Source organism: Taudactylus pleione, unplaced genomic scaffold, assembly GCF_031769625.1.
Source record: "Taudactylus pleione unplaced genomic scaffold, aTauple2 ptg003151l, whole genome shotgun sequence".
Taxonomy (NCBI): domain Eukaryota; kingdom Metazoa; phylum Chordata; class Amphibia; order Anura; family Myobatrachidae; genus Taudactylus; species Taudactylus pleione.
In genome coordinates this window covers 59,361-87,083 of record NW_028287510.1, presented here as the reverse complement: position 1 = coordinate 87,083, position 27,723 = coordinate 59,361, and the positions used below count along the sequence as shown (strand labels likewise).

The 27,723-nt window shown below is 49.8% G+C and overlaps 1 protein-coding gene across 1 annotated transcript; it reads right to left on the bottom strand.

Moving 5' to 3' along the window:
* Positions 1 to 278: 278 nt before the first annotated feature.
* AGMAT (agmatinase (putative)) lies at positions 279 to 26,687 on the bottom strand. Its single transcript, XM_088466464.1, has 7 exons — positions 26,212 to 26,687; positions 21,502 to 21,704; positions 16,922 to 16,970; positions 15,520 to 15,715; positions 14,638 to 14,817; positions 9,994 to 10,078; positions 279 to 738 (listed from the first exon to the last, which is right to left on the bottom strand). Exons 1-7 carry the CDS (start codon positions 26,583 to 26,585, stop codon positions 665 to 667), a joined length of 1,161 nt encoding a protein of 386 aa, XP_088322590.1. The 5' UTR covers positions 26,586 to 26,687; the 3' UTR covers positions 279 to 664.
* Between the last annotated feature and the right edge of the window lie 1,036 nt (positions 26,688 to 27,723).

Genomic DNA, 27,723 nt, shown 5'->3' with positions numbered 1-27,723 from the left:
TGTGATTACTTTCCGGATGCACTGTAGGCATTGTCTACCTAGTCATAAACGTCCAGCCTGCATTTATTCACTTGTACACTTCCAGGTCTCAATGGTGAGCATATTCCACTGGCTGCCTTTCACACCCGTGCGTGTAGCATTGGAGCTTGCACTCTAAAACTCCCTCCCAGTAAAGACGAGATTGCTGGCCCTGTACAAGCACTTGAATATACAGCCTCTTCTATATAACAAGACACAATATTAATAGATGTGAAACAACTTTTCTTTATAGTGTAACAATCATCCAATAAAGTGCCACAACCCAAATACATTGTTCTGACCTAAAGGGGGCGATGTATCAATCCTTCTAAAGAGTACGGAGGTTCCCCAGAGCAACCAATCAACTTCCAGCTATCATTTATCAAGTACATCCTATAAAATGATAGGTAGGAGCGGATTGGTTGCTATGGGTGACCTCCGGTTTGATACATCACCCCCCCCCCCCAAGTTATTTATTGTTTATATAACCGTTCCTTCATCTGATTATTGTACATGTGTGGTAATTGTTATAGTCTATGCACTGGGCAGATTATCATCTTGTGGTGTCCTGTCCGGGGTAGGGGGTGTGTTACTATTCATGTGGTGCTGGAGCTCCCCCTGCTGCTCAGGCTCGGTCATGTCACGGTCAGTATGATTTCACTCTAGGAAGTACACACAGCATCTCAAACAGCAAGTTAGCGGCGGTCAGTGCAGTGTTCCCTGGGAATGCAAAGAAATCTGTTATATATATATATGTCATAGACTGCATACATTGTGTAAGCAATATCCCAGCATGCCTCACACCAAGCACCAACATATCAGCTTATGTTTGGGATGAAAAGAAGACCTGTCTGCAACAACTGGGGCTCCACAGTGTAACAGAGCTGGTCCCATTGGCCCAATAGTCATACCAGGCACTGGGGGACCTTGGTCATACCAGGCACTGGGGGACCTTGGTCATACCAGGCACTGGGGGACCTTGGTCATACCAGGCACTGGGGGACCTTGGTCATACCAGGCAATGGAGACCTTGGTCATACCAGGCAATGGAGACCATAGTCATACCAGGCAATGGAGACCATAGTCATACCAGGCAATGGAGACCTTAGTCATACCAGGCAATGGAGACCTTAGTCATACCAGGCAATGGAGACCTTAGTCATACCAGGCAATGGAGACCTTTGAGTTCCCATGTTTACCATGGAGATTTTACCCTTCCTCACCCAACCTAGACATAAGGTGTACCTAAAATCTTCCCAATAAATGTCCCACCTGTACCCCAACCACCCACAAAGAGCTGAATGCACTGACACCGCTATTGTCCCAGCTCTATGAAATGTGGAATTAACGGGGAAAAGGGTAAAAGCTGGAAATCATAGTAACTGTACTAGAAGAGCCGGAAATCATAGTAAATTATTAGAAAAGCCGGAAATCATAGTAAATGTATTAGAAAAGCCGGAAATCCATAGTAAATTATTAGAAAAGCCGGAAATCATAGTAAATGTATTAGAAAAGCCGGAAATCATTGTAAATTATTAGAAGAGCCGGAAATCTTACTAATATTTCCGGCTCTTCTAATACATTTACTATGATTTCCGGCTTTTCTAATACATTTACTATGATTTCCGGCTTTTCTAACACATTTACTATGATTTCCGGCTTTTCTAACACATTTACTATGATTTCCGGCTTTTCTAATACAGTTACTATGATTACCAGCTTTTCTACTTCAGGGTCCATAGGGGGTCCACAGGGTTGACCTTGGGGTTATAGCTGGAACAGGATCCATGGGCACCACACAGTTAAGCTTTTAGCTCCCAGGATGCACTTGGGTCCTCCTCTATACCCCGCCCCCGAGCCACAGGCACCTCAGTGTAAGCTGGTGCCCGGCCGGAGTCGGTCACCGCGCAGGGGGGCTGCAGGAGCAGCCCCCAGAAGCTTTTTATTTTAAGTTAAATTTTATTTATTTTTAATCTATTTTTACTACAGACGGCAGCGAAGGGCTGTCTGTACAGACGCCCACGCTGCCGCTCTGATCCCCGACTGGCGCCGCGACGCCAGTACTGATCTGGGGATCGCGGCGGGAGGGCAGAGTCCGTACTAGCCGGACTCTGTCTACCTCCCAGGACTGCTGCCGGAGTCGCCGGGGATTCAGGTAAGCCGCGCGTCGCTGGCTAGCGGCGGCGCGCGGAATGCCTTAAATGCAGTCCTTTAGCCTCCGGTCCGGGGGACAGACCGGAGGCTGCTGGCAGTGGCGGCGGGCCCCCCCATAACCCGTGGGACCACTAGACCACCAGGGTTAAAGGGGCAAGCGGGAAGCCAGCATCCCTGGGGTTATGGCCAGCCAGGGGAGGAAGCCTTCCCTGTTCAGCGGCTCCTCCCCTCAGCTCAGCGCGCCTTTCAGCACGCAGTCTGGCGTCGCTGAGCAGCAGTTACACGGCCACTCCTCCTCTGAGGTCTCCAGCGGCCATTTTCCCAGTGGCAGCGCAGATCTCAGGGAGCACGCGGACCGGTCCCCCTGTGTACCTCTCCCCTGATTAAGGACAGCGTACACAGCACTATAGCCCTCCCAGACACTGAATCTGGGCAGGTTGATTGTAGTGTAAAGGTGCAGTGAGTATATCTTCCTGCATGGTATGTGACTTTTGCTAGTGCTGCCTGTCTGTGCTTATTTTCCGCTTACTGTCAGCTTATACCTATCCCTTTACTTCTCCTACAAGCCCTGCAGGTGTGTGGGGGAGGGGCGTTTCTACTGACCTCACTTATATAGATCACGTATTTGTGAGGTCCGTCACATACAGTTGTGTGCTACTCAGTGCCATATTGTGGGCTGTTGTTCAGCACACCGGTGAGTGAGTTTTACTTCTACCCTGGTGCCAGATATATAATATATTCTGTCATGTCAGACGAGGAGGTTGAGCGCTCAGTGGCTCCGGTGTTGGCCTCCTGCGGACGCTGTTCTGCAAGAGTAGATAGGGAGGATTTGTCACAGGATGGCCTGTGTAGTCGATGCCAGGTGGCTCCTGGCCCATCCAGACCTTGTCTGGCGCAGGAACCACCGTGGGCGATGTTTTCTCAAGTGCTGGTGTCTATTGCGGACCGTCTGTCGGTCCCGACTGCTCTCCCTACTAGGGCGGTGCCCCAGCCGACCATCCCCCATTCCCCGGGTGTCCCGCAGTTATTGCGGAGTCCTCCTGGGTCTCAATCAGTAGGTCCCTATGCGGGGTTGCCTATGTATATACAGGCTTCCCCTGTGCCGCAGCAGCCTGTGGTACCTTTTCAGGCCCCTATGGCGACGCCTCCACCATGGGTGGATGTGCTCTCCAACTCCGTGCAAAATTTGGCGGCCGCTTCCTCGGCTTTTCAGTCAATGTTGCAGACTGACATGCCTTCTAGGATTTCTAAACGCCCACTCATGACACGGGCTGCTCAGGTATCGGACTCAGAGGGTTCCTCAGATGATGGGGAGGTCCCTGATGACACTGACTCGGACGCCTCGGTCCAGGAAATGGATACCAAGTCGTCCATTAATGTGCGAGCACTAGTTAGGGCGGTGCAAGCTATTCTTATAGAGGATGAGGCACCGGTTCCTAGGTCGAAGTTTCCTAGTTTCAAAAAAACTAAGGTGGCTTCTGCGGTGTTTCCCCTGTCGGATCAGTTGACGGATCATATGGCGGTAGCTTGGCAGGCGCCCAGTAAGAGATTCCTTCCTCAGAAGCGGTTGGCTTCTAATTACCCCTTCCCTGAGGCACATTGTAAAAAATGGGAAACTCCACCGGCGGTGGATTCCCATGTCACCCGTTTAACTCGGGGCGCCACCTTACCATTACCGTCGATATCCTCGCTGAAGGATCCCACGGACAGGAAAGTTGAGACTTGCTTAAAGTCTATTTACTCCCTCTCCGGGGCGGTGGCCCGACCGTCCATGGCCATTTCCTGGGTGGCCAAGGCCATTGAGGGGTGGGCCAATGCATTGGAAGATACCTTCCCGGACGACGCTCCGGATGTCCAGCGGGCGTTGTTGGGACAAATGAGGGACGCCGCTTCTTACATTGGAGAAGCTTCTTTAGATGCTAGTCTGCTGACCTCGCGGGTATCGGCTGCAGCGGTGTCTGCCCGCCGATCCTTATGGTTGCGGTCCTGGAGAGCGGACTCTGATTCAAAGAAAGGTCTGGAGGCCTTACCTTTCAATGGGGAATTACTATTTGGTCCGGACTTGGACAAAATAGTGGACACCCTGGCTAAATCCAAGTCGTCCTTCCTCCCTTCGGCGGCACTGCCTGCTAAGGTTCGGAGTTCGGCTTTTCGTTCCTTTCGGGTTCAGGGTAAGGCGAAAGGTCAGTCCTTCCCGAGACAGTCTGCGAGTAAGACGGCCTCTAAACCCAAGAAGCAAGCCTGGAGTGCTCGGCGCCCTTCTTCCAAGCAGGAAGATAAACCTGCGGCCTGATGGGACGGGCCTCCCTCTGGGGGACCTCAGAGTGGGAGGCCGACTTCTTCTATTTGCCCAGTGCTGGCACAATACCACCACGGATGCCTGGGTTCGAGAAGTGGTCTCCCAGGGGTACGCCCTGTCTTTTCGGCACAGACCACCCCACCAGTTTTTCTGCACAAGTCCTTCTCAGAACAAGACCAAGGCGTTACAGGTTCAGGAGGCTATAGAGTCCTTGCTGAAAGCAGGGGTCATTGTTCCCGTTCCTCTATCACAACGAGGGACGGGGTATTATTCGTCTCTGTTTCTGGTGCAGAAACCCAATGGTTCTCATCGCCCTATCCTCAACTTGAAGTCTCTGAACAAATTCCTCAGAGTTCCCAAGTTCAGGATGGAAACGTTACGTTCCATCATTCTGGCGATGGAACCGGGGGATTACATGGTGTCCCTGGACATCCAGGACGCCTACCTCCATGTTCCGATAGCATCTTCACACCAGCGGTATCTGAGGTTCGCTATCCTTCAACACCACTATCAGTTCCGGGCGCTACCCTTTGGTCTCTCCACGGCACCGAGGGTGTTCACGAAGATTATGGCGGTCATGGCCGCACATCTTCGGAACCAGAATGTACGGCTGCTGCCGTACCTGGACGACCTCCTGTTGCTGGCGAGCTCCCCGGAGGTACTGCTTCAACATCTCCACCTGACGATCGCTTGCCTGCAAGCACACGGGTGGTTGATAAATTGGAAAAAGTCCTCTCTGATTCCATCACAGCGGATGGTTCATTTGGGAGCCCTGCTGGATTCGCGTCAGCAAAGGATCTTCCTGACTCCGGAGAAGGTTGCCTCACTACAGCTGCGGATACGCAGTTGCCTGAGCCGTTGCCGCCTGTCGGTCCATTCGGCTATGAGAGTTCTGGGGTCCATGGTGTCGACATTCGACATGGTGGAATTTGCCCAGTTCCATTCCCGGCCCCTGCAGAGGCTGATTCTATCAGAATGGAACGGGTTACCTCACCGGATCCGCTCTCAGGTGCTGGTGTTGTCTCCGGACGTTCGGCTATCTTTGGCTTGGTGGCTTCAGACAGCTCATCTGGTCGAGGGGTGCCCATTTTGGATCCCGGACTGGGTCCTGCTCACGACGGATGCCAGTCTCCGGGGTTGGGGGGCAGTGACCGGCTCTTTGTCGCTTCAGGGTCGTTGGTCAGCGGAAGAAGCACTTCTCCCCATCAACATCCTGGAACTGCGGGCAGTATACAAGGCCCTGCAGTCGTCCAGCCCCGCTCTTCACGGAAGGGCGGTACAGGTGCAGTCTGACAACGCCACCACGGTGGCGTATATCAATCACCAAGGCGGAACTCGCAGTCAGGCAGCGATGTCGGAGGTGTCTCGTATCCTGTCTTGGGCGGAGGGTCACATTCCGGCGATCTCGGCGGTCTTCATCCCCGGAGTCCTCAATTGGGAGGCGGACTTCCTCAGCCATCACGACGTGCATCCCGGGGAATGGTCGCTTCACCCAGAGGTGTTTCAGCTACTCGTGGACAGGTGGGGACTGCCGGAGCTGGACTTGATGGCCTCCCGTCACAATCACAAGTTGCCCGTTTACGGGTCAAGGACAAGAGACGCAGGTGCAAGTCTGGTGGACGCGCTGTCGGTGACATGGACGTTTCACCTGGCGTATCTGTTTCCTCCGATATCCCTGCTTCCTCGGGTTCTGCGGAAATTCAAGCAGGACGGCGGCATGCTCGTGCTGGTAGCTCCGGCGTGGCCCAGACGTCCTTGGTACTCCGATCTCAGGAGCCTCTCCATCGACGCTCCGTACCTTCTTCCTCAACGTCGGGACCTGTTGTCTCAGGGGCCCTGCCTTTACCCGGATCTGGGTCGGCTGTCTTTGACGGCGTGGCTCTTGAGACAGCCGTCTTGAGGTCTCGGGGCTTCTCCAGTTCGGTTATTGGTACGATGCTCAGGGCACGCAAGCCTGCTTCAGCACGGATTTATCACAGAGTGTGGCACACTTACTTTCAGTGGTGTGAGTCCAGACTTTATGATCCTCAGGTGTTCCGAGTTTCTAGGATCTTGGAATTTCTTCAGTCAGGATTGGATCTCGGCTTACGCCTTGCATCTCTGAAGGTTCATGTGTCCGCCTTGTCCGTGTGGTTTCAACGGCGGATTGCAATACTACCAGACGTTCACACCTTTTTCCAAGGTGTTCTCAGGATCCAGCCTCCCTTTGTGCCTCCTGTGGCTCCTTGGGACTTGGCGGTGGTGCTACGGGTCCTGCAGGGTCCTCCGTTTGAGCCTCTAGAGGCGGTGGAGCTCAAGTGGCTGACATTTAAGACGGTTTTTCTCCTGGCAATTGCTTCGGCCAGGAGGGTGTCTGAATTGGGGGCGCTTTCCTGTCGCCCTCCTTTCCTGATTTTTCACCAGGACAGAGCGGTGCTCCGCACTCGTCCTGAGTTTTTGCCCAAAGTGGTCTCGAAGTTCCATATTAATCAGGAACTTGTTGTGCCAGCTTTTCAGTCCCCTGATCTTTCAGCTGGTGAGACTTCCTTAGATGTGGTCCGGGCGCTTAGAATTTATGTAGACCGGACGGCTTCGGTTAGGAAGTCTGATTCCTTGTTTATCCTCTTTGGTTTTCACAAGAGGGGTTGGCCTGCCAACAAACAAACGTTAGCCCGTTGGCTTCGTTCCGTTATTTGTGAGGCTTATGCACAGGAGGGCTTACCTGTGCCAGCCTCTGTTAAGGCTCATTCCACTCGTTCTGAGGGTCCCTCTTGGGCTGCTAGACGTGGCGCTTCTGCTGTTCAGCTGTGTAGGGCGGCCACTTGGTCTTCAATTCAAACGTTTTTGAGGTTATATGCGTTTGACACCTTTGCCTCTCAGGATGCATCCTTTGGGCGCCGGGTACTCCTTTCAGCACAGGAGCGTCCCCGCCCTTAGTTGTACTGCTTTGGGACATCCCCAAGGTCAACCCTGTGGACCCCCTATGGACCCTGAAGTAGAAAACAAGAGATATGGTAAGAACTTACCTTTGTTATCTCTGTTTCTACGAAGTCCATAGGGTCCACAGGGCGCCCGCCCTGACGCACCTGGCTTCAAATGGGCTATGTGGCTGGTCACCGGTTTTCCGTCTCCTATTGCTGTGAGTATGGTTTCTTGTGTGTTCCAGTCTTCCTTCTCTCTGTTCCATATTCTCCTCCGGCCTAGGCTGCTTACCAACTGAGGTGCCTGTGGCTCGGGGGCGGGGTATAGAGGAGGACCCAAGTGCATCCTGGGAGCTAAAAGCTTAACTGTGTGGTGCCCATGGATCCTGTTCCAGCTATAACCCCAAGGTCAACCCTGTGGACCCTATGGACTTCGTAGAAACAGAGATAACAAAGGTAAGTTCTTACCATATCTCTTGTTTTCTAATAATTTACTAACTGTATTAGAAGAGCCGGAAATCATAGTAAATGTATTAGAAAAGCCGGAAATCATAATAAATGTATTAGAAAAGCTGGTAATCATAGTAACTGTATTAGAAAAGCCGGAAATCATATTAGGTTACATTTTCGCATATGCAAACTTTTTGCACCCTTGGCACGAATGTGTCACTTTTCGCAGCTATCGCATGTGCGGATTTTCGGGCAATCCTATTACAAAAAATGCAATGTGGCATTTACCTTAAAAAAAAACGGCAAAAAGTGTGCCCTAAAATTGGGAAATGTGCCTGTAACCTCCAAAAAGATAACTAACATTGGGCAATAGTTTTTAGTTTTTAAATTGTCAAATGCTGCTATTTATTCATTTTTCTTTAACAGTGGAAAAATGATGGAAAGCAAGTTTTTGGGGCAAAATAAATGCTGCAGTTAAATTAGGGGTACCTAAAACTGGGTGCTAGTATATTTTTTGTCATTTTAGGGTACAAAAAGTTAAAAAATACACTGGCTGCAGCCATCTGCAACCCCAAAAACACTTTCCCCATCCATACAGCCCCCACAATACCGACCACATTACTTACACCCCATCCATACAGCCCCCACAATACCTACCACACTACTTACACCCCCATCCATACAGCCCCCACAATACCGACCACACTACTTACACCCCATCCATACTGTTCCCAAAATACCGACCACACTACTTACACCCCATCCATACAGCCCCCACAATACCGACCACACTACTTACACCCCATCCATACAGCCCCCGCAATACCGACCACACTACTTACACCCCATCCATACAGCCCCCGCAATACCGACCACACTACTTACATCCCATCCATACAGCCCCCGCAATACCGACCACACTACTTACATCCCATCCATACAGCCCCCGCAATACCGACCACACTACTTACACCCCATCCATACAGCCCCCGCAATACCGACCACACTACTTACACCCCATCCATACAGCCCCCACAATACCTACCACACTACTTACAACCCATTTTCTAACGATTTTGACCCCCAAAATGATGTCATTATTATTGGAAATTAAGTTAATAAAAAAAATATTTTTGATTAATTAGTGGGAGGGGAGGTCCAAAGGGTTCTGAACAAAGCCCCCACATTTTTAGCCCAAAATAGGGGTTTTGTAAATTTTTTTGGTGAAAACTATTTTGTGCTTTTAGCTGCTCAGATTTCGCATATGGTCAAAATGCCGCGGCTTATATGATCGCACGATACGCATTTTTGTGTAAACTTTTTGCCAAACCACAGGTTTTCACCGCTAATTGGATATGGCCCTTAATGATTTCCGGACTTTTTCAATACACTTTACTATAGTTTCCAGCTTTTTCAATGCATTTAATAAGATTTTGGGCTCTTTCAATACATTTACTATGGTTTCCGGCTTTTTCAATGCATTTACTGTGTTTCCGGCTTTTACCCACACCCAATTAACGGCTTACTCATTAGATTTATCCCCCTGAAAACCATACGGATAACAGCAGTTTCCACATCATTATAGCTTCCCTGCAACTTACCAAGAGGTGAATGCAGGAAATATCACTGGTATCGCCTACGTCCAGGACATATTATTATTCTTACATTAGAACTGTGGGAATACTTCAAATATTTCGCGCTCTGAAAACCCATCTCTTATTGGAGCACTGTCCTGGAGTGTGTCCCTTAATAAATAGCCCTGAATAAATATTCCATATCCCCGTGGGGTAAGGAATGCTTATTTTCGGGGCTGTAGCACCCTATATTGTCCCCTATATCACCAGAGGGTTCCACCTCAGACATGGATGCCCATTTATCATTTAATATTTGTGGAGTATTCCCTGAAAACACTCCTATCCCCCATATCGGTTTCTATGGGTATATGGTGCTGTCAGTTTTACCAACTTGTTCCCCGCGGCGTACACCATCTGCAGATGGCGTAAGCCGCTGTATCCCATGAGCTACATATCGCATAATTAGCTGGGGAAGGTTACGCTGCGAGATTCAGTCGCTGCATTACCAATAATCCGCATGCGGTACAGATTTAGCGCAAATAGTGTAGAGCTGCTTTGCTTCAGTACCCAGAATCCCTGCACGGGCGGCCGCGCTCACCTGACTGATCGTAAACAGGCGCCACTTCAACCAGGTCACAGCCCACGATATTCAGCCCTTTGCTGCCTCGGATTATCTCCAGAGCCTGGTTACATGAATGACAAGAAGGTGACCGGGTAAACGGCACATATTTAGGTATACGGGTTACATGCAGCAAAAACACTGTGTATTGTGCACATACAGACGGGAAGACCCACGGTCCCTAGTAATGTGTATTGTGCACATACAGACGGGAAGACCCACGGTCCCTAGTAATGTGTATTGTGCACATACAGACGGGAAGACCCACGGTCCCTAGTAATGTGCAATAGTGACACATACAGACGGGAAGACCCACAGTCCCTAGTAATGTGTAATAGTGACACGTACAGACGGGAAGACCCACGGTACCTAGTAATGTGTATTGTGCACATACAGACGGGACGACCCACGGTCCCTAGTAATGTGCAATAGTGACACATACAGACGGGACGACCCACGGTCCCTAGTAATGTGTAATAGTGACACATACAGACGGGAAGACCCACGGTCCCTAGTAATGTGCAATAGTGACACATACAGACGGGAAGACCCACAGTCCCTAGTAATGTGTAATAGTGACACGTACAGACGGGGAGACCCACGGTCCCTAGTAATGTGCAATAGTGACACATACAGACGGGGAGACCCACGGTCCCTAGTAATGTGCAATAGTGACACATACAGACGGGAAGACCCACAGTCCCTAGTAATGTGTAATAGTGACACGTACAGACGGGGAGACCCACGGTCCCTAGTAATGTGCAATAGTGACACATACAGACGGGGAGACCCACGGTCCCTAGTAATGTGCAATAGTGACACGTACAGACGGGAAGACCCACGGTCCCTAGTAATGTGTAATAGTGACACATACAGACGGGACGACCCACGGTCCCTAGTAATGTGCAATAGTGACACGTACAGACGGGGAGACCCACGGTCCCTAGTAATGTGCAATAGTGACACGTACAGACGGGAAGACCCACGGTCCCTAGTAATGTGCAATAGTAGCACGTACAGACGGGAAGACCCACGGTACCTAGTAATGTGTATTGTGCACATACAGACGGGACGACCCACGGTCCCTAGTAATGTGCAATAGTGACACATACAGACGGGAAGACCCACGGTCCCTAGTAATGTGTATTGTGCACATACAGACGGGAAGACCCACAGTCCCTAGTAATGTGTAATAGTGACACGTACAGACGGGAAGACCCACGGTCCCTAGTAATGTGCAATAGTGACACATACAGACGGGAAGACCCACGGTCCCTAGTAATGTGTAATAGTGACACATACAGACGGGGAGACCCACGGTCCCTAGTAATGTGTATTGTGCACATACAGACGGGAAGACCCGCGGTCCCTAGTAATGTGTAATAGTGACACATACAGACGGGGAGACCCACGGTCCCTAGTAATGTGTATTGTGCACATACAGACGGGAAGACCCGCGGTCCCTAGTAATGTGTAATAGTAGCACGTACAGACGGGGAGACCCACGGTCCCTAGTAATGTGCAATAGTGACACGTACAGAGGGGAAGACCCACGGTCCCTAGTAATGTGCAATAGTGACACATACAGACGGGGAGACCCACGGTCCCTAGTAATGTGTAATAGTGACACATACAGACGGGACGATCCACGGTCCCTAGTAATGTGCAATAGTGACACATACAGACGGGACGATCCACGGTCCCTAGTAATGTGCAATAGTGACACATACAGACGGGAAGACCCACGGTCCCTAGTAATGTGCAATAGTGACACATACAGACGGGAAGACCCACGGTCCCTAGTAATGTGCAATAGTGACACATACAGACGGGAAGACCCACGGTCCCTAGTAATGTGCAATAGTGACACATACAGAGGGGAAGACCCACGGTCCCTAGTAATGTGTATTGTGCACATACAGACGGGAAGACCCACAGTCCCTAGTAATGTGTAATAGTGACACGTACAGACGGGAAGACCCACGGTCCCTAGTAATGTGCAATAGTGACACATACAGACGGGAAGACCCACGGTCCCTAGTAATGTGTAATAGTGACACATACAGACGGGAAGACCCGCGGTCCCTAGTAATGTGCAATAGTGACACATACAGACGGGAAGACCCACGGTCCCTAGTAATGTGCAATAGTGACACATACAGACGGGAAGACCCACGGTCCCTAGTAATGTGCAATAGTGACACATACAGACGGGAAGACCCACGGTCCCTAGTAATGTGCAATAGTAGCACGTACAGACGGGAAGACCCACGGTACCTAGTAATGTGTATTGTGCACATACAGACGGGACGACCCACGGTCCCTAGTAATGTGCAATAGTGACACATACAGACGGGAAGACCCACGGTCCCTAGTAATGTGTAATAGTGACACATACAGACGGGAAGACCCACGGTCCCTAGTAATGTGCAATAGTGACACGTACAGACGGGGAGACCCACGGTCCCTAGTAATGTGCAATAGTGACACGTACAGACGGGAAGACCCACGGTCCCTAGTAATGTGCAATAGTAGCACGTACAGACGGGAAGACCCACGGTACCTAGTAATGTGTATTGTGCACATACAGACGGGACGACCCACGGTCCCTAGTAATGTGCAATAGTGACACATACAGACGGGAAGACCCACGGTCCCTAGTAATGTGTATTGTGCACATACAGACGGGAAGACCCACAGTCCCTAGTAATGTGTAATAGTGACACGTACAGACGGGAAGACCCACGGTCCCTAGTAATGTGCAATAGTGACACATACAGACGGGAAGACCCACGGTCCCTAGTAATGTGTAATAGTGACACATACAGACGGGGAGACCCACGGTCCCTAGTAATGTGTATTGTGCACATACAGACGGGAAGACCCGCGGTCCCTAGTAATGTGTAATAGTGACACATACAGACGGGGAGACCCACGGTCCCTAGTAATGTGTATTGTGCACATACAGACGGGAAGACCCGCGGTCCCTAGTAATGTGTAATAGTAGCACGTACAGACGGGGAGACCCACGGTCCCTAGTAATGTGCAATAGTGACACGTACAGAGGGGAAGACCCACGGTCCCTAGTAATGTGCAATAGTGACACATACAGACGGGGAGACCCACGGTCCCTAGTAATGTGTAATAGTGACACATACAGACGGGACGATCCACGGTCCCTAGTAATGTGCAATAGTGACACATACAGACGGGACGATCCACGGTCCCTAGTAATGTGCAATAGTGACACATACAGACGGGAAGACCCACGGTCCCTAGTAATGTGCAATAGTGACACATACAGACGGGAAGACCCACGGTCCCTAGTAATGTGCAATAGTGACACATACAGACGGGAAGACCCACGGTCCCTAGTAATGTGCAATAGTGACACATACAGACGGGAAGACCCACGGTCCCTAGTAATGTGCAATAGTGACACATACAGACGGGAAGACCCACGGTCCCTAGTAATGTGCAATAGTGACACATACAGACGGGAAGACCCACGGTCCCTAGTAATGTGCAATAGTGACACATACAGACGGGGAGACCCACGGTCCCTAGTAATGTGCAATAGTGACACGTACAGAGGGGAAGACCCACGGTCCCTAGTAATGTGCAATAGTGACACATACAGACGGGGAGACCCACGGTCCCTAGTAATGTGTAATAGTGACACATACAGACGGGGAGACCCACGGTCCCTAGTAATGTGCAATAGTGACACATACAGACGGGAAGACCCACGGTCCCTAGTTATGTGTATTGTGCACATACAGACGGGAAGACCCACGGTCCCTAGTAATGTGCAATAGTGACACATACAGACGGGACGACCCACGGTCCCTAGTTATGTGTAATAGTGACACGTACAGACGGGAATACCCACGGTCCCTACTCCCAGGATTTATGTGTAACACAGAAGGAGAAAAATGCAGTCGGTGATCTTTGGATTTTACTGCATAAATGATTTGCACAGTTGTCTTCCCCATGAGGGGGAAAGGAATAATATTTTCTATACCGCTAGGCAGACAATTAGGCTTCTATTCACCACCACCTCTGACGCTCGGAGATCGTGGCTCAGTCTTAAGCTAGCTGATCTTCCCAATAACCGGGTGATTGGCCTGATTTATTGTATAGTGTGTATGACTGATTGTTGTAGCATTTCGCCAATGAAAACGGTTAAACACGTCCACAAACGCATTTTTTCCATTATCCAATCGATCGGCCAAGGATGAAAATCTTGGTCTCCAAGGTCCTGATATCGAACAATGTGTTCGCATTCTCAATCACCTGTCCATATTCCCGATGTTCTCCTGTCACTGTCATCATCCAAACATATGCATGGAAAATATGGTGTAAAAGTGCCAGCTTCTAATAAATAATGACATAATGTGTAGCACAGATATTAGGGCAGGCAATTTGCTAAAAAATCGCCCCGTTTCTTGGGGCGATTTTCTGACAGGGTGTAGCTCGCTTTTATACCTGGGACGTGTGCCATAAAATACGTTGGTGCACATAAATAAGCATTGGTGGCCCCAAGATTCTGCGGTTTGTATTTGGACCCTCAGTGACTATGGTTAGAAGAATACATTCCATACATAAACTATTATATCTTACCTGGTGTGTTGTAAGACCAGCGATCTCCGGAGTCCCTGTGCCAGGGGCAAAGGAGGGGTCAATCCCATCTATATCAAAGCTGATGTAAACCGGTTTTATTCCCATTTGAAGCCTCACTTCTGACATGAGCGGCACCAGTGACTTGTACCAGCAATCATCAGCCAGGACAAGACGGAATCCCTGCAAGACAGGCGAGGTCAGTGGCTGTGCTCCGCAATATGTGTAACAGCAGAGCGTTGGCACCTTTTGTCCCTGAGCTCTTTATAGGTGATGTGTTAACGAATAAAAATCTGTTCAATGGTTAAATGCTCAGATTGTAAAAGAAAGTTACTGTAACGTAACAGAGACCCTGATAAAAGCCCGTAGTGTGCATCATTCTAGTGGGCAACCCTAGGAGGTCACCTTGGCAGCCAGCATATAGGGGCATCTAAACCATAATTGTCACACTGTGCCTTTATTCTCACCACGGTGCCCCCCACATGGAGCGTCTTTCCTGTGCTGCTCCTCCGTTTTGGGAATGGGCCAGGAGTGTAGCTATTTATATCCAAGCAGGAAACATTTTATTACAAAGGGTTTAAGCTGTGAACGTGAGCTTTGTACCAAGTTGGGGTTTCACAGTATTGTGGTTGACCGGTTACAGACCCTTGTACCATGAACAAGCGCGAGACCCTTAAACCATCCAAATTCAACCAGGTTGTAACCGGTATTAAGCATCTCTAATTGCAGGGGACCGTTATTTATGCAAGTCAGTAACTATGGATTGTCCACTGAACTTTCCAGACATATGGAAGCATGCATGAGCATCTTCTTAATGTTTTGACGTCTGAGGAAAGTTCTTACGGTATTTTCGCCCTTCAGTTTACATAGGAGGTTTTTTTGTACCTGATCTCTGCAGAATTTGTAAGGCTCTGCGCTGTAGGCGGAACCTCGAATCCCAATCTGTACAACCCGCTTACAGTCCAACAAGCCTTCATCCACACAGCGTCTGAATGGTGTTCCATGATAGATCTTCTCCCCTAGGGCAGAATCCCCAGTGTCTGTGTGGGCATCCACATGTATCAAGCCAATCGGTCCATGTCTGCAACCAGCACAAGGCATTAATGTGTCCTGTACAACCTCATGTGACATTCTGCCCTGCCTTTCTAAACAATCCACTACATTACATCCTGCACATTCTAACCATGTGATCACATCCACTACATTACATCCTGCACATTCTAACCATGTGACTGCATCCACTACATTACATCCTGATCATTCTAACCATGTGACCACGTCCACTACATTACATCCTGAACATTCTAACCATGAGATCCTGACCACTACATTACATCCTGCACATTCTAACCATGTGACCGCGTCCACTACATTATATCCTGATCATTCTAACCATGTGACTGCGTCCACAGCATTACATACTGCACATTCTAACCATGTGACCACATCCACTACATTACATCCTGATCATTCTAACCACGAGATCCTGTCCACTACATTACATCCTGCACATTCTAACCATGTGACCACATCCACTACATTACATCCTGCACATTCTAACCATGTGACTGCGTCCACTACATTACATCCTGCACATTCTAACCATGTGACCGCATCCACTACATTACATCCTGCACATTCTAACCATGTGACCACATCCACTACATTACATCCTGCACATTCTAACCATGTGACCGCGTCCACTACATTACATCCTGATCATTCTAACCATGTGACCGCGTCCACTACATTACATCCTGATCATTCTAACCATGTGACCGCGTCCACTACATTACATCCTGATCATTCTAACCATGTGACCGCCTCCATTACATTACATCCTGCACATTCTAACCATGTGACCACATCCACTACATTACATCCTGCACATTCTAACCATGTGACTTTGGGCCTGATTCAGCATGGCACGTATGTACAATCATGTGACGCTGTCTGTTATATAACATCCTGCACATTCTAACCATGTGACCCTGTCCGCTGTATAACATCCTGCACATTCTACCCATGTGACCCTGTCCGCTGTATAACATCCTGCACATTCTAACCACTTTATAACATTCTATCCAGTCATTCTTGCCCTGAGTATTAATGTGGACAAATCATTCACTTCTGATTTTCTTCCTTTCAATCCTGTGCACATATTATGCATAATTCTAAATACACATATCCTGTGATGATACATACAGCATGTCCTGCGGGTCAGGTACTCCTTTTTTTTAATAATACAATTATTTAATCCAACTCGTACAACAGGGAGGTCACTTACTTTTCAGCTACAGCTTGGAGGATGGGATAAGTGATTGTGTGATCCCCACCTACACAAAACAAGCAGAGATTAATATAAATAAAGGACTCACACACTCACACACACACACACACACACACACACACACACGCACACACGTATTCAATTGCCTAAAAAGTCAGCAGATTTGTCTGTATGACAAGTTATGCTGGGTACACACTTTGATGGCTGATCTGTCATCAGTCCTAGCGGCCGATGGGGTAAGCTATACACACAATCGGACGCTCAATATGTCTACGCTGACATCACAACTGGGCGGGCATTTAAATGTTGCTGTTTATTTTACGAGACCAATAGACAGAGTAGGTCCAGCCCTAGGTGTAATGCAGGGGGCACAAATATACACATCGGTCAGGAGATCGGCCCATTGGTAAGTTATACACCATTACCAATTGGCCGCTCGATGTGTCTCTGCTGACATCACAACTGGACGGGCATTTAAATTTGCTCACCCAGTTGAGATGTCCGTGTCGGCGGTCCCTGCAGCAAGTGTACAGGCGGTCGGTCATACACATCGACTGTGCGCAGGGCCGACCTGATATGTCTGTGAATGACGTTGTTCACAGACCTATTGGGTGTACACAGCTAAGGTGGTTCTGTCACGCTCAGCCCCTCTGTAGTAGCGTACATATAATGCCTGGGAAGACAATAGTGATCTATTGCAGATAGAACTATATATACATTGTAGAGCATAAATGTTAATGTGCCTGCCGATGGAACCGTGGGGATAGTCTCTGTATTGGCAGCAAAGTTGTTAGTACATGTGGTTAATACCACAGTTATAGATACTGCTGGGTAGTCACAGGGGGTGTAGCTGCGAGCGGTGTCTCGCGTCTCTGTGACTTATTACATTGGCTACCGCCGTAGATGTTCTAGCTGGTCTGTGTAACAGATGGGAGATTGTGCCGCCGGTGGTCTTGGGGGACACGCTGTGAGGCTGTGTATCCCGTCTGCAGGAGATCAGGTCTGTGGGGCAGATGTACTGAGCCTTAGAGAGAGGTAAAGTGGAGAAAGATAAAGTACCAACCAATCAGCTCTTTACTGTCATTTTTCAAACAGCCTGTAACATGACAGGAGGTGATTGGTTGATTCCCTTATCTCTCTCCCCCTCCCCAAAGGCCTAGAACATTACCTCCTGCATGAGAAGCCCACTGGGACTCTGGACTGTCTGGCATTACCGCCTAAAGCTGGGTACACACTGTGCCACCGAATCCGCAGACACAACGGCCGATCAGGTATGGTATACAGATTTACCGATCGACCGACCTGCAGATATATCGGCCATCTGCTGTGCTGCAGCGCAGATGCGATATCCATGTGAACTACGTTATTCAAAGACATATCGGGGGTACACACCTGCTGACGTGCTTGTGATATATCGGCTGTTCCGATGAACGGACGATATATCGCGCAGTGGGTACCCAGCTTACACAATGCTGCCACTGGTGTGTCTCTGTGGGGCATCCGTCTTGTCGGGGGTGGCTGTCTGTCCCAGGAGGAGAAGCTGCCAGTGGTGATTTGGTGAGAAGGCACCGTGGGGCATCAATCCTTCCTATTGTCAGAGTCTGCCCTGGTGGCTCTCTGCTGGAGTTTGGAGCCGGGATGTGGCTCCCGCCGTGTGCTGTGCGGATCTGGTGCCTTTAGACACGCTGCGCCTGGGATGCTGCAGGCGCCAGTCACATGACTGCGGTCATCAGGCGCTGCTCCTGCTGCGGCGCTGTGCGGGGTGGGGATAATGTGGAGATGGTGTTGGGGGATAAGGTACGTCTGTGCTCTAATGCGTTTCGCCCACTGTGGCCTTCCTCTGGGAGCAATGTGACACATGATTATTGAAGTACCAAGTACTAGTCTGCAGGGGTTGAATACCTATGCAAGCATGTACCAAGTACTAATCTGCATGGGTTGAATACCTATGCAAGCATGTACCAAGTACTAGTCTGCAGGGGTTGAACACCTATGCAAGCATGTACCAAGTACCATACTTGCCTACCCTCCCGATTTGTTCGGGAGCCTCCCGAAAATCTTGGGTGCCGCTCCCGGCCTCCCGGGAAGGCAGGCAAGTCTCCTGGCATCTGCCGGCCCCTCCTGCCCCCCACCGCAATTACAAAAAAATCCCCCGCAGCAGGGGACCTGTGACGCGATTCACGCCGAATCGCATAATTTTGGTCCCGCCCCCTGCTTCACAATGCCGGTATTACCGGCATTGTGTAGCGGGGGTGAGGCCAAAATGACGCGATCACGTGGCGGCGCCCCTAGTTCTGCCCACAAGCTCCGGCCAAGCCCCCCTTTTTTGCCGAACTGTCGCCCCCTCCCGGAAGGGGCAGTCAGAATGTTGGCATGTCTGCCAAGTACTAGTCTGTAGGGGTTGAATACCTATGCAAGCATGTACCAAGTACTAGACTGCAGGGGTTGAATACCAATGCAAGCTTGTACCAAGCACTAGACTGCAGGGGTTGAATACCAATGCAAGCCTGTACCAAGCACTAGACTGCAGGGGTTGAATACCAATGCAAGCCTGTACCAAGCACTAGACTGCAGGGGTTGAATACCAATGCAAGCCTGTACCAAGCACTAGACTGCAGGGGTTGAATACCAATGCAAGCCTGTACCAAGCACTAGACTGCATGGGTTGAATACCAATGAAAGCATGTACCAAGTACTAGACTGCAGAGGTTGAATACCAATACAAGCATCATATTTCAGTTTTCATTTTAAAAAATTATAATTTAATTAAAAAATTATAATAAAAATCTGCAGACAAATAATTAATTATCTGAATGAACAATCTGTGCCAATGTCATTTGTAATACAGACAAATCTGTTGACTTTTTAGGGGGCTGAATAATTTTGCAATCCTCTGCCCTGAGAAGACGTCAGTTGGTGTAGGATCCTGTACAAGGCTAGAAATGGCAGCATTACAGGGTATTTATCATATTTTGACATAAATATTTGGGTACAGGATGCCGGCTGGCAGGATTCAGACGCTGGCATGCCGACAGGGTTAGGATACCGTCACCTGTCGGTAAGTATCCTAACCCTCCCCCTAAACCTATCCCTCCCTCCTCGCACCCTAAACCTGCCCTAACCCCACTACTTACTGTTGGGATGCCGACTGGTGTTGGGATTTTGGTGCTGACATCCCGACCATCGGGATTTAAACGACATCCCTTTGCGGGCTATATGCTCTGTACATTGCTCCACTGCAAACTGACCAGAGATGCCTTTAAATACGACATCAACCCCTTCACACGTCTCCATGTGTTTAGCTAGAGCAGTGATTCCCAACCTCGGTCCTCAAGGCACACTAACAGTCCTGGTTTTAGTGATATCCCTGATTGTGCACAGATGGTTAAATCAAAATAACTGGGGCACTAATTAAGTCACTTGTGCTCAAGTATGGCTATCCCTAAAACCTGGACTGTTAGTGTGCCTTGAGGACCGTGGTTGGGAACACCTGAGCTAGAGCCAAGCTACAGAATGTATGCTAGGGCTCCTGGCCGCATCAGCCGGCGCACACACAGCGGCCGCCTAATCGCAATTTATTTCATTACAAATGTATACACCGCTTTAATAAGAAGTAGTATTGCTCTAATGTTCCCTATATTAGCACCGAGGTTCCCAAACTCGGTCCTCAAGGCACCCTAACGGTCCAGGTTTTAAGGATAACCATGCTTGGGCACGTGTGACTTAACTAGTACATCAATCACTTTGATTTAACCATCCGTGCTCAACCATGGATATCCTTAAAACCTAGACTGTTAGTGTGCCTTGAGGACCGCGTTTGGGAACCTGTGTTTTAGCATGTGCTGTATACACCTATGGAGAACGTTTAGGCTAAACCTCTTTATGTGCAAGAAGCAACTGCAGGATTTATTGTACAGTGCGACCACACTATGGACCTGATTCAGAGCCGCTCGCAAGCGGCCTGATGGTTTGCGCACGCTTCGTTCTGCACGTGCGCGAACTATTCTGTGCGATCACAGCCCGCTCGCTCGCCCAGCAAAGACAGCCCAGTAAAATGAGTGACAGGAGAGGCCATTTGTGGGTGGTAACAGGGGCTGGGCAGTAGTAACGGGGGAGTGGAGGTGCGAACGCAGGCGTGCCTGGGTGTTTCAATGCCGTTTTTAGGACGTGCATAATTAACAGGCAGCATCACAGTACACGTTACATGCCTGTTTTTTTACACTGACGTCCTCGCAGTGCTTGCGGTAGGGTAAGGCAACCACAAGCGCTGCGATCGCATCCGATGGTGCTCGATGTACCAATGTTTTAAAACACTTCCTGGAGATGACATGCGCTAGTGGGCGTCTCTACATACGCTAGTGGGTGTCTGCATACACAGAGCGATTGCTTGCACCGCCAAAGTGGGTGTGTTTATGCCTTGGCGAGCGAGCACTTCCCATGGCGTCACTTTGTCAAATTTGCATACGCTAGATGCAAGCGGTCGCATCTAGCGAGCGGCTCTGAATCAGGTCCTATGATGGAAGGGGAGAATTAGATGGGTACACTAAATATAATAAATTTATCTTCTATTCTGTTACCCAGTGTCAGCGGTATACAGCCGGCCGCCATTATCTTCTGGTACGCTTTTCTGATCCTCTGGCAGCTGTCGGGGAGGTTGTATAAATTCACATTGACGTCGCCGATATCGGCCACCATGAGCGAGTTGAACGGAGCAGCCCGCGTGGCCACGTTGTATCTCCTGACCATAGATGACTCTCCCCTGATGTGGCGAGGCCCAAACCTGGCAGATGATAATGAAACAGCCTCACTGCACCAAGTGCCATTACTGTATAGCGGATGTTATATTACGCTCCCCTGTCCTATCGTCATGTAACATTCCTAGGCCTCGTTCCCATGGGAGGTTCATTTAACTCTGACCGTACGGATACTAATCTACATGGACACTTTGGGGCGAGGGTTTACTTGGACGGGCTTCAGTCTCGCGTTTCAGGCAGCCTCCGCGAGGCTTCAGTGCATACAGCGGAGTTTTATGGGAACGCTAAGATAACGGTTGGTGCAGAACGGGCGGATGTGCGAGTATTCACATTGCGCAGGCGCTGCTGCAGAGCCAGCGCACGTGCTTTGTATGTAAATCAGTCACATGTCCACTTGCGGCTGAAGGGGAGTGACTTGCAGCTACGCGGAGGTGGACGCGTGCAGCGCTGGATCTCTTGCACCACGGGCAGCTGAAGGGGCGCGCAGATAATGATGATGGCTTAAGAGTCCAGGTGTGTATGGGCAGGGGCAAAGGGGTAGCAGCGATTAGACAAAGTCAGCCTTCTGGCGGATATCTGCATTTAGTTCCCTGCGCGCACTGTGAGTGTAATTACCGCCGACCCCTTGGTGCATAGTTGCCTACTTTCCCTGAAGGTTCGGATGGCTCTACCGGAAGCCCAGAAGAGTTAACGAGCCTCTCGGAGGCTGCCCACGTCCCAAGTAAAGTGGGTGGTCCGGTCTGTCAGCGATGAGATTGGCATTGAATCGTGCCCCCAACTGCATGATGCTAATAATAGCAGCATTGTGTAGCAGGGAGCGGGGGCCACACTGATGCAATCACACCCTCACACACCACCCACTCTGCTACGTCACACACGGTACCCCCAAGCTGTTTGGGGATGAGCAGAGTTGGGATTGCCCGTGGGGGGCTCAACTGCCTGAGGACTCTCCTCTTCTAATGTCAGGTTTCAGACAGTGCACTTGCATTATACTATGTTACTCTATTACAGGGTCAGATGCCTGGTAGGGCAGGAACATGGATGAACAGACCATACACTGTAATATCCATGTGATCTCCAGGCGGAAAGCAGTCGGGAGGCCGATGGACGGAATCCAGGCAAGGGTTTAAATGACAGGCGTCGATAGCCCGAGGCATCGACGCCTGTCACAGGCGTCAGGGACCGAAGAGGGCATGAACATCGCATAGGAGAGGTGAGTATGGATTTTTTATTACAGGTACACATATGGAATCCTACTGGACAAGGGGACATGATGGCATCAGGAATACTAGGTGAGTATGTGTGATAGTGAGTGTGCGTATGTATGTATGTTATAATAAACTTTTACTGACATGGTGTGTGTTATGTTTTTTTTTAAGTATTTCTTTGGCTGTGGAACTACAGGTACCAGCGGGCCCGTAATGCCCCGCATGCTGGTACTTGTGGTTCTCCAAGTACCAGCATGCAGGGGAGGCTTGCTGGGTCTTGTAGTACCACAGCTAAAGACAATATTAACACTTCTATTTTACACAACACATTTACACAATCAACCCGGCACCCAACGGTCAGGGGTGCCGGGGATAGCCCCGGGCTATCAGCATAGGCCTGGGGTACCCTGGAGAGGGGGACTCCTTTATTGGAGGGTCCCCACCTCCTTAGGGATCCCCGGCCTGGGCTGCTAACGGTCAGGGGTAATGCATTGGCTGGGGAAACCGGTGACAGGTTTTCCCTGGCTGTGGCATTATCCCCCCGCTAGAAAGAGTCCGGTGCTGGTTACCGAAATTACAGGGGACCCCTAATCATTTTGTCCCGTTTTTCCACAACCAGGACCGGCTCAGCAAAGCCCTGCGCTGGTACTTAATATTACAGGGGCTCCCTACGCATTTTGGCCCCTGCAGTTTTAGAACCAGGACAGGCTGTACAGAGCCTGGTGCTGGTTATGTTTCTGGGGAGGGGGAGCATGTCCTTTTTTTTTTTTTTAATACAGACAGAAGCCTTCACGGATCTCACTGATCTGTGATGGCTTCTGTATAACTCGCACCTTTTATGCTAGTTGCATTAAAAGGTGTTAGTTTATGTAGGGAAATACTCGCATAGATTCGCATAGTGTAGTAGCCTCGAGCTCAAAAGTCCGCAGGCTATTACATTTGCAAGTCCCGGCACTAACTTGCACCTTCAATAAAAAGTGCGCAAAGGCGCGAGTTGGATTTTTATTCTAAATCGCGACCTATTACATTTGGCCCCTAGTGTCTTGTGGCTAGTGTACCTCTAAAGTCTCATCTATTTTATCTATCTATTGGGAGCAATTGCCTAGTGGTAAGGGATGTTCATGATGTCATTGTGGGAGCGATATGACATCATTGTTGATGTACTGTATTTAGGACTGGAAACGTATGAAACACAACATCCTGAGTTTGCTCACAGCCTGCATAGTATAGTATTAGTAACCCAATCACCTCCAGCTGCCCGCACTGCCCACTTGACTAATAAAAATCCCATCCGCTACCATTGCATTATTATCAGGATTGTACTAGATGTAGGGCCACATATTTATTACCAGTTCTTTAAGGATGCAGTTAGTAAGCCGTCGGCCGAAAATGCCGACCGCCGGCTTCCCTACTGTCTAATCCCGGCATGGGTCTAATGACAGGCGTCGAAATCCCGACGCCTGTAATTTTACCTACGCTGGGAGCCCGATGCCCGGTATACTAATCGAAGGGAAGCCGGGCGTGGACAGCTGCGGGGAGGGGGGAGAGAGGGTTAGGTTAGGGGGTTTCCTGGGGGGAACTTAAGGTTAGGCAACCCCCAGGGAGGGTTAGGATAAGGCACCCCCCCGGGAGACTTAGGTTTAGGCTACATTGAAAGGGGGGTTAGGTTTAGGCACTTACAGTGGGGGGGTTAGGCACCCCTAAGGGAGGGTTAGGGGGGTGAAGGTTAGTGAATACTTAAAATACTTACCTGTTGGGATCTTCACTGCCGGTCTTCCAGCATCGGGATTCAAACTGCGTCCGGCTGTATTTCATACCGATCCCGTTGTTTATATCGCGCACACATATGCCGCAGCGCTGTACAGAGAATTGGCCATTCACATCAGTCCCTGCCCCAGTGGAGCTTACACTCTATGGGCCTGATTCACTACAGACCGTGGCTGTGATTACGCACGCAGTCTCTCTGCGATGATATGCTAATCCATTGCGATCACTATACATACGTAATGGCAGTGCGATCCTTGCTGAATCAGGGACTATGGGCCTGATTCAGACCCACTCGCAAGCGGCTGTCCGCTCGCAAGTGGGTCGATGTTGTGCACTGCGCATGCGCACGACGGCGGGAGCTCCGTCGTGCACTGCGCATGCGCACGACGGCGGGAGCTCCGTCGTGCGCATGCGCCAGACGCGACGAGCGAAAGACTTTCCTTCGCTCGTTGTGTCTGATCAAAGGGGGCGTGCTGTCGATGTTGATTGACAGCACGCCCACCAAAGGGGGAACGCCTACCGTCAGAAGCCGGCCCACTGACATCACTAGTGATGTCAGTGGGAGTGATTTTGGCTCTGATAGAGCCAAAATCACTCCAGGCCTTGCGGTTGAAAACCTCAACCGCAGGCTCCGGCTCGCAGTTTCGATGGCCGCGATGGTCACGACCATCGCGGCCATCAAACTGCACGCTCGTATAGGCTGTGGGTGGTGACCCACAGCTATAAGAGCGTCCAGGAGGACGCTCCATAATTATGGAGGGCGGCCCTCATTCAGAGCGTGCGCTCTGCTCAGAGCGTACGGCTCTGAATGAGGGCCTATATTCTCTATCACATGTACACGCACACACATACATACTAGGGTTATTTTTGTTGGGAGCCAATTAACCTACCAGTAGTAGAGTGTGAGAGGAAACCCACGCAGGCACAGGGAGAATATACAAACTCCACACAGTTACACTGCTACATGGGGACAATGACCTGACACTGCGATCTTGCAGCATGCAGGGAGATTTTACTTAGTGAAGATTGAGCAGAAATGAAATAAAAGTAAATGCCTGATTTGTAGCTACGCTGTAGTGCAGATTTGCACCATCTGCCCTGCTAGTGATTAGGCCTCCTGTGTCCTAACACGCCTTCTCCTGCAGGTGCCGACAGACATGTGAGATCACACGTGTTCTTACAACATTCCCCGGGGCTCATAGACTAAGCAGAGTACAGTCTAACACGAGACATGATCCAGCCCTAAGCTGAAGAAAACACAAATATTTCTTAAAAAGTTCCCTCGTTAGCAAATAATATCCTATAAAACGACGATGTTAGCAAGACATTTAAACATAGTCCTACGAACGGGATACCTGTTGGCTATTTTGAGTACATGCATTTTGCAGAATAGCCTCGATTTGACTATTATTATTGCCGGGATGACATATACCTATAGGAGATACACCTGTGATGTCATGTACCCCTATATATTCCCCTGGGGACCTATGGAGAACATGCTGTCAATTCTCTAATGCAATGGACGTTGTGTATTGCTGCAGCATTATATGGTCCTTGCCTTGCTCCTGGTCGGTTAGAGGTGCCAGTATCCAGCGGAACCCCAATGAACGCCGCATCCAGACCCTCGGGAGACTCTTGGTAGGGTAACCTCATCATGGTGCAGATGCCAGCTGGCCGGGCAACTACTTCAGCACTCAGGGGCAAGTTAAACGCCGTGTCTGAGATGGCGCGCAGAGGAGGAGACTGAAGTTTTGCGGATCTGCTTCCGCAGGCTGGTGGGGAGCCCCAAACTGTGGAGTGTGAAGCCAATCGCAGAGTCGTCTTCTGCCAGGACGCGGAGAGGGGGCCACCAAAGGGCCACTGAGTCACAGATCTCACAGTACACCCGTGGGCACGGGTTACAGCCTTGCAGATCTGGCTGATAGTCGCCATTCTGGAGTCGCAGCTAATTTCTTTGGGCTCAAAGTGCAACAGTCTCCCCTGTGCGTACAATTATTCTCTCCTCCTCCTCCCTCCCCGATCAGCTCAGCAGCCTGTCCCCCTGCAAACAGATCACTCCCCGTCCCCTCCCTCCTGCCTCTAGACATTCTCTGAACAGGACACAGGAGTATTTTTAACAGCTTCTAACTTGAAACCTGCAGCTGATGTACTGACGCAGCATATTCCGTGTGTTACAATGTTACAGCTACTGTACACGCCAAGAAAGTGACATGTTATAATATGCGTGTTACTTTTTCAATGACAGTTACTTACATATCGCCAGTATGTTCTGTACTGCATTACAATTGTATTCCATGGCCGGTATATAGGCATCGGACTGTGGGCCTGATTCAGAGACGGACGCTCTGAAAGAGGGCGTTTTTTTTTTTTGTGCTGCCTCCTGGCCGCTCGCTTAGCTGTGGGTGACCACCCACAGCTGTTGCGAGCGGCCAGGATGATGGTCGCGATGGTCAAGACCATTGCGACCATCGGGGCTTGCGACAAGACCCTTCTGGTAGGGTCGCGTGGCTGCAAGCCCCAGAGAGCTTCCGGCTTAATAGAGCCGGAAGCTCTCCCACTGATATCACTGGTGATGTTAGTGGGACCGTCCACAATCGGCAGGCGTTCGCTTGGGAACGCCTCCATTTGTGAACCGCCACGCCTACAAAACGGGCGAGTTGTCGATCAACATCGACAGCCGCCCCTTTTGTAGTGAGCCACGGAGAGAGAGAATGTCTCTCTCGCTCTGTGGCTTGAGTACGCGCAGTGCGGCCGCTGCGCGTGCGCAGAGGCCACCATCGACCCACTTGCGAGCGGGTCTGAATCAGGTCCAGTATATGTACATTATACACAGATCATGTACCATGTAATTCATCAAGCTGAATTTATCACAGGTGATATGGCGGCATGTTCTGTTACATTATGCAACTACAAAGTATCCATAAAACACAACATGTTTAAATTAAGACACACATCCACTAGACGATTAAATTGAGCGATATAACAATATCGTTATCGTTGAATAATCGTTTGCACATCGTTTAAAAAAATTTCTAAAACGACCAGCAATGCGCGCTCCCGCTGGATGTTA